This window comes from Rhincodon typus, chromosome 15 (assembly GCF_021869965.1).
Source record: "Rhincodon typus isolate 14 chromosome 15, sRhiTyp1.1, whole genome shotgun sequence".
NCBI lineage: Eukaryota > Metazoa > Chordata > Chondrichthyes > Orectolobiformes > Rhincodontidae > Rhincodon > Rhincodon typus.
Genome location: NC_063346.1, coordinates 2,058,066 through 2,069,459, shown reverse-complemented (window position 1 = coordinate 2,069,459; position 11,394 = coordinate 2,058,066). Strand labels below are relative to the sequence as shown.

General features: G+C 42.2%; 1 protein-coding gene across 1 annotated transcript in view; it reads left to right on the top strand.

Annotated features, from left to right (window-relative positions):
- The window catches only part of pepd (peptidase D), a 157,134-nt gene that overhangs the window by 74,880 nt on the left and 70,860 nt on the right, over positions 1 to 11,394 (top strand). Inside the window, exon 8 of the mRNA XM_048605938.1 lies at positions 2,973 to 3,019. Coding sequence (XP_048461895.1) covers positions 2,973 to 3,019 — 47 coding nt within the window. The remainder of the gene's footprint in view (positions 1 to 2,972; positions 3,020 to 11,394) is intronic.

The following is an 11,394-nucleotide window of genomic DNA, read 5'->3' as shown; positions in this document are numbered from 1 at the left end:
CCCCCCCCCCATTTTGTGTACACACCCCCTCTCTCTCCCTCCCTCTCACAGGCGTGCACACAAATCTATGGGGTGAATTTGTATTTGCAGATACATTCTATTTTGTTCAAAATCTGCACAATTTATAGACAGTCAGTCAATGTGACATTTTATAAATTCCCACTTTAGAAATAAAACCAGTCTGACTCCAAACCAAAACACAAACAGATTCTAAACAAGGCCTCACGTCTAACATGCATTGTCTGACCTAAAATGTCATCTCTTCTTTTCACTGATAAAACCTTTAGTTCTTTCAGGACAGTGACTTGAAAGGAATTCGGGTTTTACATATACATATTAATCAATTAAAACCTTCTAAATGATTAAAGATTTAACAGCATCTTAAGTTTGTTTAATACATCCTCATCAGTGGTTTGACCCTTTGATCTTTTACTTATAAATTCTGGGTCTGATACTGCCTCTCTCACTGACAGCTGAAGGAGGAGTGAGGCTTTGAAAGCTTGTGATTTCAAATAGTCCAACAGGTTTATAACCTGGTGTTGTGTGATTTCTGACAATGTCCACCCCAGTCCAACACCAGCACCTCCACATCATAGCAACAGTGAAGGATCTGCGATATATTTCCAAGTCGGGATGGTGAGTGGCTTGGAGGGGAACTTGTGGATGGTGGTGTTCCAATTGTAGTAAGTTCTCCATTCTCCCCGTACTGGGTGAGGTAGTGTCCCTTCAATTCCTTACTTGGATTTACTGTGCTGATATTATGTTTATGCTTTAGATTTCTTATACAACTGAAAGTTGTGATTTCCGAGATACATTTTGGGACGTTGAGAGTCAGGGCAGCATTTTTGTTCTATTATGACTTATAGCCTTTGAAACTGACAGTAAATATTTGCTGTCCTTTGTGTGTTCACAAGCTGCTCCTCTGCTTTTTAGGACAACAAACCCTTTTAAGAAAGAAGTTGCTGGATTACTCTGGACTGCCAGGCTGTTGTCCTATTGATTTTAATTGTGTCATTCCACATGAATGAGTGAGCATCTTTGTTTTAGAAGGTGCAGCGAAGAGAGCTGTGCACAAACCTTGCAAAATCAACCTGACACCTTGCTGTCCTTAAGAGAATTGAAGCTATTTTCTGAAATGACCACAAGTGAAACTTCAAAAACAACTTATAAATTATTAAGATTGTACAGGCAGGGAGTAAAATGTCTTTTACCTTTACAAAATTAAACTGTTGCCCTCTCTCGTGGGAGGTTTCTTGAAGTTGCCACCACCTGCCTGTAGCTGATGAGCAAGAAATTGTTCATCAGAACTGTCAAGGTTTGGACTGCGACAGCAGATGTGAAGCGTAACATTACTGTATGTACCTGTCCATCCAAACTTAGCCATATGCACTGCTGTGTTTTATGGTCTGTTTTCCATGTCCCATTTTGCCACCCTAGCTTCAGTCTCTGGCTTTGCTGAGGAACGTGCCGTAAATACAAGGACTGAAACACGTGAGCAGGTATAAATGGCCAATTCCTGCCCATGTCTTATCCATATGTGGGGGTAGTGAAGGTTTTCCGTCCATGGCATATGCATTTTTGCAGGTGACTTCCCAGTTGGTGTTCTCCAATGCATTGTGACCTCTTCCACTAATCAAACTAATGGAATGGGTGAAATTTGTGACATCTGATTAACGTTTGTAACATATATCATTCCATATAACATCACGTCCTTTGCTTTTTGTTTCACTCTTGAGAAAGGGGTGTTGGTTGCAAGGCCAGTATTTGTTGTCAGCTTCTAGTTTCCCCTCAGAGCAGAGATGAATTGTCATTTTGAAGCACTGCCATCTGTAGTGAATGACAATCCCGTAGTGGTGCTGGACTCAGTCATTTAGGAGTGAAATCAGGAAGCCCTTCATTTCACAAGGGAAATAGAAAGCTGCTCTATGTGACCCTAAAAGGCTATGGATATGGGGAGTGTCAGTTGGAGTGTTTGACTCTGGGATGGATAGAATTTTGTTGAGTAAAGTTGTCCAGGGTAGAGTTAAAGCTGTCCAAGGATATGGAACAGAGACATAAATGGAATTGGGGTGCAGATCAGCCACTGAATGTGATGTGAACAGGCTGAACAACCTCCTCCTGTTTCTCTGTTCAGTATTCAGATCCAGCCATGATGAGAGAGCACTTTTCAAGTCAGAATCATAAAATACAGCACAGGAGAAGGCCATTTGGTCCATTGCACTTGTGTTATCCCTGAAAATACACTCTTAATTAGTTGTGTTCTGTCTGCTCTTTTCCCATAGCCCTGCAAATTTTTCAAGTATTTATTCAATTTCCTTTTGGAAATTGTGTTGAAATTATTTCAAAAGCCCTTTCAGGCAGCCCATAAAATAACTCACTCTGTTAAAAACAAAATTCTCATCTCCCCTCTGGCTCTGTGTCCTTAATGACCCCAGTGTCCACATCCTTTAGGGGCAGTTGTTCCAGGGATATGATTTCAAGATTGCCAACTCTGGGTACCAGATGGATGATTAAACTGTGCCTTACCTGTCTGCCCTGATGACCATGAAAGATCCCATGGTGTGAATGGAGGGAAATGGCAGAGTGGATTTACTACACCTTCCCTCTCGTTTGCTTTATGAAAAAAATGACTTTCACATTCACTGAAAAAGCTGTGCTGGCTGTACTGTGAATTAATTCGTTGACCTCGAAGCACTTGTGACATCCTAAGAACATGAAAGGCAGTGAGTTCTTTAATAGGATAAGGTCCCATTGCTGACTCTGAAAGTAGGATTATTGATGTTTTCAGTTACTGGATGTGTTGGTAATAGACAGGAGCAGTGTGGAAATCTTTCTTCAAACCACTCCTTGCAAACAAAAAGTGAGGAGTTAGTAATCCTGTTAAAGTCATTACCTTTGATGCAGAAATGCTGTGAAATCCTTCGAGAAGTACTGATTTACACCTGTTTTATTTTCTGTCTTCAATTCTCCAGGTAATGAAGGCTGTGCAAATTGGGATGAAGGAATACGAGTTGGAAAGGTCAGCATTTCACAGCTATATGTTTGGAGAATATTAAAATGTTTCCTCTCTGTTCTTCTGCACACTTGGCTTGGGAATATTGTCGGAGAGAAGCATTAAGGGGAAGCTGGTGACAATGGGTAAATGAGGTGCTTTCATATTGTCAGCACGAACTGTGGAGCTACTACTGGGAAGGTCCAGCAGAGATTATTTTTACAGTCCCACTGGTTTACAACTGGCAATTCACTGTTGGGAATCATCACCTGTGTCTTGATATTGATATGTTTGGATATGGGCCAAATGCTGGCAAATGGGACTGGATTAATTTAGGATGTCAGGTCGGCATGGACGAGTTTTACTGAAGGGTCTGTTTCCATGCTGTATGTCTTTATGACTCTATATGTTAACGAGAAAAGGCTTTGGTGTAAATTGAGATCAGATTTCTGATATTGAACCTACTGTGCCTTCATCCTACCCCCGCCCCTCCCCATCCAAGTTGACTCCCCATTTACCATCCCACAGTGCACCCCTACCTCTGTAAACTTTTCCCCCTGATGTGTCAAGCGGGGTGGTTGCCTCTGGATTAAAAGGTTGTGAAACTGCTCCAACCTAGTCCAACACTTGTACTACTGTATGCAGGGAATGCTGCACTGATGGAGGATGGCATTATTTGTAAAAAGACATTAAAACAAACGGCCATCTGTTCAGTTGTACGTGGCACATCCTGCACCACTGTTTAGGAAGAGCAGAGGAGTTCTCCCTAGTGGCCTGAGCATTATTAATTCTTCAACCCTTTTCACGAGATCTGGTTCTGTACCTCATTGCTGTTTTCATGATCTTGTAATGGATTGAGCAGAAACCCTGTTTCAGTATTCCTTGGGCTGTGTGTTTTTGATTAATGAGTGCTGCTTTTCAATTCTGATATCCAGTTTCCTAGCATACTTAGGTTTTTCTTTGTTCTACTTGTTGACAATAGACGTGACTTGTTTGCTAATGAGTTACTTGCTAAATAAAAGCCAGAACAGTTAGAATAACAGCACAGATGCTTTCATTCCCTATCACCCTCCTCACATCCTCGAAACAAGATGCTGATTGGAGCCGGTTGCTTCACCATTAATGGGGTGACTGCTGCTTTGTGCTGCACATCTGGCTCTGTAATAATGCCCTGAATGTTGATGGTTTCCTTTAACACTTCGTACTGGGATTCATAAGGGAGATGATTGGGAACACTGGATAAGTTTCTGTTTTTTTGTTTTCTCTCCTGAAGACTGGCTGTGGTCAACATTCAGTCCCTCATGATCAAGATCAATGTAGCTTTTGAAAGTGAAAAGCAGGAATCAGCTGCGAGAGTTTTAGATTTAGGTAAGGCTGACTTTAATGAGACAGAGATTGTCCACAGTAACCTGGGAAAATCTGCTCATGGGTAAAACAACTGGAGAACAGAGCAGGATGATTAAAGAAGCATTTAACACAATACAAGTATATCCCTGTGAGGGGAAAGCTCCACTTCATAGAAAAGAACAACCATGGACAATTAGAGAGATAAAGGACAGCATAATACAGTCATAGGGTCATGCAGCACAGAAACAGGCCCTTCAGTCCAATTCGTACATGCCACCGGGTTTCCTAAACTGAACTGGGCCCATTTGCCTGCATTTGGCCTCTAAACGTTCCTATCCATGTACCTGCCCAATGTCTTTTAAATGTTGTATTTGTACCTGCATGTAACACTTCCTTTGGCAGCTCATTCCATACATGCAGCACCGCCTGTATGAAAACGTTGCCCCTTAGGTCTCTTTTAAATCTTTCCCCTCTCACTTTAGACCAATGCCGTCTAGTTTTTGGCTCCCCCACCCTGGGATCTTGATTGTCATTTATGTAAATGATTTGGATTAAAATATAGGAGACACGGGTAGTTTGTGGATGACACCAAAATTGGTGGTATAGTGGACAGTGTCATCCACAAACTGCCCATGTCTCCTATATTTTTATCCAAATCATTTACATAAATGACAATCAACAGGGGACCCACGATCTTATTGAGCGGCGGAGGAGATGGCCCACTCCTGCTCCTGGTTCTTATATTCTTATCATTCATGGGTGAACTTGCAACCTTGGTCTACGAAGAGATTTATTTTGAAGTCCTGTGAAAATCTGATGCTTGAATGCAATGTTGTAATCTTTCAGAAACAGAAACCCAGGAATCAGGACAAGTGTCAGCTATGGTTTAACACAGGCTGTCTCTTCAATCATGAGTTCAGAACTGACTCCTGTGACTGAAGCCCATAGCTTTAGACAAATCTGCTCAGTGTGGTACTGAGGAGATGCAGGCTTTCGGATGAGACTTTAAACAGAAGCCTCAACTGCCCCACTTGGAGGATGTAAAAATCCCTAAGGGATTGTTCTGAAAAAGAACATGTGGAGGGGTATCTCCAGGCTCCTAACCAATGTTTATCCTTCAATCAACATTACTCTTGTGGATGGGAAAACTAGTTCTCGTAGCTGACTGGGGAAGGACCCCAGGCAGCTGAGTACTGAGAGGGGAGAGTGGATTACAGCGGCTTAGTTGCTGTGTTCCTTTAATAGAAACTGTGTCTACTCCCACCAGAGCTAGTTTACAGAGACTGCCTCTGCTCAGTTCTCTTGTTTGCAGCCTTTCAGCTCTGTTGAATTCTCAATTAATTGTTGACTGCTGATATAATTAGGAGGAAGTAACTGTGAGAGGTTAGTCACAAGGGAATTGAATGACAATGTTCCCCTGAGACATCACTTTCTGTGTTACTCATGTCTCTTCTGATATCCATTTAGTTCCCTTTACAGCCCAGGAGGTCTGCATGTCAGCAAAAGGAGGGCACGAAGAAATTGCATTTTTAAAGCATCTTTGGTGACCTTGGCACATTTCGAAGTGTTTTTACAGTTAACAAAGTACTTTTTGGAAGTTTGTCACTAGTGATGTAAGAAACATTATGACCAATTTGTACCAGGCACATTCTGACAAACAGCAGTGTGATAATGGTGAGATGGTGAGTGTTTTAAATGTTGGTCCAGAGAGACATACCCACAAATTGTACACCAATCTGCTCAGTGCAGCTATGGAGGGGGTGATGCCCAAAGACAGAATTCTCACAGTCTTATTGTGATTGTGCAGAGGCTTTGGTTGGGCGTGTGTTGCTGCTGGTAGGAAGGGTTTGCTATTTCAGAGCATGGAATAGAGTCTAGCTATGGAGGGATCCATGAGACCTGCGTTATGGTTAAGAGTGCAGTAATGCATATTGCTTTACTGCATTAGTATTCATAGAATCGTAGAATTCCTATAGTGCGGAAACAGGCTGTTCAGCCCATAGAGTCTGCATCTACCCTCCGAAGAGGATCCCACACCCTATCCCAGTAACCGCACAGTTTCCATGGCTAACCTACCTCGCCTGCATATCAGGGACAGTATGGACTATTTCACATGGCCAATTCACCTAGCTCCTGTATCTTTGGATTGTGGGAGGAAATCAGAGCACCCCAGGGAAACCCACGCAGACGTGTGGAGAACTTGCAAACTGCCCACAGAAACCACACAAGTAATAATCTCCCAGATTACAACCCAAGCCATGTGTGAATTGATGTTAGATAGATAAAATTGTAGAAGAAATAGGTTGATGGGGCCCAGGCACCAGTCTTGGGGAAAGAGAGTTCTGTTGGGGGGGCTTCATTTGAACCATGCTATGATCAAGGTTTGTTGATAGGCCTGTAGATTAGTTCGTGGAGGGAGGATCCCATTGAAGAAATGAGAGAGCACAGCCGTTCAGGGTATGAAAAAGCAAATGGTAGTCAAAGTGTGACAGGTGGGAGTGCAGCAGAATAATGGTGAAAATGTCAAAGCTTAAAGCTCCTTACAAATGCAGCATGCATTCAGATAACAAGGTAGATGATTAACATAAATTGGAACAAATTTTTCGAGCAATTAGGGGATAGCTATTAAGGAGTCATGGTTACAGGATGATGTTTCTGTAGTGTGATGGTTATCACGCTGGCTTAAGTCGCGAAAAGTCCCCGGTTCGAAACCAGGCAGCAGTAGTGGTGCTCCGTTTGTTAAAGCAGCAGGTTTTGGGATTGTTGTGGACAGAGCTATCTTGCTGGCTGTACTCGTCAGCGAGCCTTGCTTTCCGCTAAATCATCCTAATCTGCTGCTGCTGCTGTTTTGGGGCGGCACGGTGGCTCAGTGGTTAGCACTGCTGCCTCACAGCACCAGGGACCCAAGTTCAATTCCACCCTCGGGCGACTGTCTGTGTGGAGTTTGCACATTGTCCCCGTGTCTGCATGGGTTTCCTCCGAGTGCTCCGGTTTCCTCCCGCAGTCCAAAGATGTGTAGGCTAGGTGGATTGGCCATGCTAAATTGCCCGTAGTGTTCAGGGATGTTTGGGTTATACATGGGGAAATGCAGGGGTTGGGGAATGAGTTAGGGTGGGATGTTCTTCGGAGGGGCGGTGTGGACTTGTTGGGCTGAAGGGCCTGTTTCCACACTGTAGGGATTCTATGATTCTAAGACTGGGCACTCAACGTTCAAGGGCATTCAATATTCCAGAAGATTAGCAGAAAGGCCAAGGCAGTAGGGTAGCTTTCTTACTAAAGGCAGGTATGAGGGTGTGATGACTAGTGATATAGGTTCAATACCAGATCTGATTGGGAAGAAATAAGGAATAGCAAGGGAAAGAAGTCATGGTTGGGAGTGATCTGTAGGCCCCCCAAGAGGTTCCTCGCTGTAAGGCAAAGTATAAATCAGGAAATATTGAAGATGTAGAAGGGCACCATAATTGTCATGGGTGGTTGTAATCTGCATATTAAGTCAACAAATCAGATTTGGCAAGGTTGACATGGAAGATGAATTTGTAGGCTGCGTCAGGGATTATTTCTTAGAGCAGTACGTTACACATTCTATTCAGAAACAGGCTAATTTAGAACTAGTAATGTGTAATGACAGGGGATTAGTAAGAGGTCTTGCAGTTAAGAATCCTGTGGGGTGTAACGATCACAATACAGACTGTCCCCGGAGTATGAATGGATTCTTTTCTGAAGTATGTTCGACTTGTATGCAAGTTGGAACACAGTACAATAAAGTACAATATAAAATAGCCGTTCACTAGTATCGGTACACGTTTCCATATCAGATCTTTAAAATTAATATTAATATGAGTTCTTATTTGTAAGTACATGCGCTTGTAAGTCAGATGTTCATAAATCAACAACTCTCTGTATAATAGAATTTCTAATTCAGTTTCAGAGAGTGTAACTCTGATCACAAACCAATGTCCTCAACTTCAATAGGGCCAATTACAAAAGTGTGAAGAAAGAGTTGGGAAAATAGACTAAGGGGAAAGTCAGTGTCAGACATTTAAGCAAATATGCCATAACTCTCCAGAAAAATTTATCCTGGTGAAAAAGGACTCATTGAGAAGGGAATTGAGAAATCCACCTGTGGTTAATAAAGGTGATCAAGGAGAGTATCCAGTTAATATAATGTGGCAAAAAATAGTGGCAAGCTAGAGAATTAGAAATTTTCTTTTAAGACACAACAGTTGATAACTAAAAGTCTAAGAGGGAGAAAATTGATAATGGAAATAAATTGTTTTGATGTTTCTTACCTGTCGAAGTGCTTGCTGATTGGCATTTAAAAAGAGAGAGAATAGCTAAAGCAAGTGTTGGATAGAGGTGATGTCAGGGAAATAATAACAGGAACAGGAATATGGCAGATTGTGTAAGTTAATACTTCGCATCTAGAAACATCCCAAAGATAATATCTAATCAAGGTGCTAATGACAGGAAAGATCTTGGAACAGTCTCTATTACGAGGGACAAAGTACTTGACAAACTAATGGAACTAAAGGCTGACTGCCTACATCCAAGGGTTTTAAAGGAAGTGGTTGCAGAGATGGTGGAGGCATTGGTCAAAATATTCCAGGATTTACTAGATTCCAGGAGGGTTCCAGTGGTTTGGGGAATCATAATGTAACACCCCCATTCACAAAGGGAGAGAGACAGAAAACAGCAATCTATCAATTAGTTAGCCTAACAAATTTATTTGAGAAAATGCTAGAGTCCATTATTAAGGAAGATTGGGCTCTTTGAAAAAGCTTTGTACAATCAGAGTTGACTTGCTGTGTGCAAGAGAAATCATGTTTGACTAATTTGCTAGTGTTCTCTGAGGATATAACAAGCAGAGTTGATTTTTAAAAAAAAGGGAACTGGTAGTTGTAGTGTCATTGGATTTCAAGAAGGCATTCGAAAAGGTGCCACATAAAGGTTTATTGTGCAAGATAGGAGCTCAGGGTACTGGAGACAATTGAAGATTGGTTAACACGCAGAGGGCAAAATCAGGATTATGGGTCATTTTCAAATTGGAAAGATGTAACTAATGGAGTGCCAGAGGGGTCAGTCCTCAGGCGTTTACTTACCACCTATAACCATGACCTGGAAGAGAGGGCAAAGTATGATGTATCCTATTTTGCTGCTGATACAATGGTGAGAGGGCATGTTGTGATGAGGATATCATGAATCTGCAAGGAAATAGAGGTTAAGTACAGGCAAAAACTTGGCAGATGGTGTCAGATGGTGTAAGATAGAGTGAGATGCCAAAAATATGCAATGCAGAGGGATCTGGGTGTCCTTGTGTGTGGAACAAAAAATGACAATGCAGGTGTGGCAACTAATTAAGACAACAATGGAGTTTTGGTCTTTCTTGCTTGAGGTTTGGTATTTAAAAATAGAGAACCCTTGTTACAACTGTACAGGATGTACTGTGTACTGACACTTGGATTATTGTGTATTTAAGAAAGAATATACTGCCAATGGAGGCAGTTCAAAAGAAATTGATGAGGCTGATTCCTGGGCTGAAGGTGTTGACCAATTGCAAACAGCTAACCAGGTTAGGCCTTTACTCATCAGTGTTTAGATGAATGAGGGGTGAATTTTTTGTTTGGAACATACTAATTTTTGATGAGATTTGACAGGGTCAATGTTAAGATCTTTCCACGAATGGGGGACTCTCGAGCTATGGAATCGAGTTACAGAATAGGGAGCGCTCAGATGTGAAGGTATTTTTTCCACTGAGGATAGAGAATGCTGGAATTCTGTACCTCAGAGTTGTGGAGACAAGGTCACTGAAAATATTTAAAGAGGTGGTTGGATTTTTGAAAGATCACTGAGTTAAAGGTCACAATGAGCTGCACAGAAGAGGTACTGAGGTCTGTCACAGATCAGCCATGATCTTGTTGAATGACAGGCAGGATTGAGGGTCCACAGGCATACCCCTCCATTTTCTTATGTTTTTAATCTTCTTATGTCCTTATACATGAAGCACGAACTTGGCACTCAGGTGAAGCTAGCAATTGAGGAGGCAAGGGTTTGGACTTGAAGACTAAGTTCGTTTTTGTTTGCTATAGTTTTATAGGTTTTCAATGCAATCACTCCTGGGGTGCTGTGCACACCTTTGGGTTACTGAGTTATGGATCAGGGGGTAGTGAAGCTTCCCCTTGGCTGATTCTTGAGATGATTGGGCTTTCCTTTTGAGGAGAATTAGAGTATAATAATCTTATAATCTCTGGAGTTGAGAAGAACAAGAAGTAGTAGAGTAACAACAGAGTAAATACTGAGAACTGTTCCCCTGGTTTGAGTGAAAAGCTAACGTTATCTCTGGATAAGGGGTAGGCCAGTTAGTCCTAAAATGACAATTTTCTTCACTCAGACAGTCGTGAGTCTTGGGAATGTTCCACCTGAGGGAGCTGTGGAGGCCTTGTCATCAGTACGTTCACATCTAACATCTACGTAATTTTGAATACTAAAGGAATTGTAATACAAGGATAAGATAGGAACATGGCATTCTGTTAGAAGATAAGACATGACTTTACCAACTGATGGGACAGGATCAATGGGCTGAGTGGCCTTCTGCTCCTAATCCTCTTTTCTTTTATTTGTTCAGAGATGTAGGTGTCACCATCTGGGCCAGCAGTTATTGCCCTGGAAAAGGTGATGGTTAGTTGTTACCTTGAACTGCCACAGTCTTTGATGAAGGATGGAAGAATGTCTTCTTATAAAGATTTTGAACATCCTCTTGGCTTGACTGCAGCCACATTTTCTGTTTTTTCACTTACTGCTTGTATTGTGTCAGATGTTGGAGGATCTAAATTGCTTTTCTGTAACAGCTTAGCACATAAAACAACCCCCACATCTGTGTCGAGCAGTGTATTCAAATCCCATTCCAGAGACAACATTATGAAATGTAGGCAAGCACTATAGTGCAGGACTGCTTGATGGCAGCGCCGAGGGAGCGCCGCACTGTCGGAGGGTCAGCGCCGAGGGAGCGCCGCACTGTCGGAGGGTCAGCGCCGAGGGAGCGCCGCACTGTCGGAGGG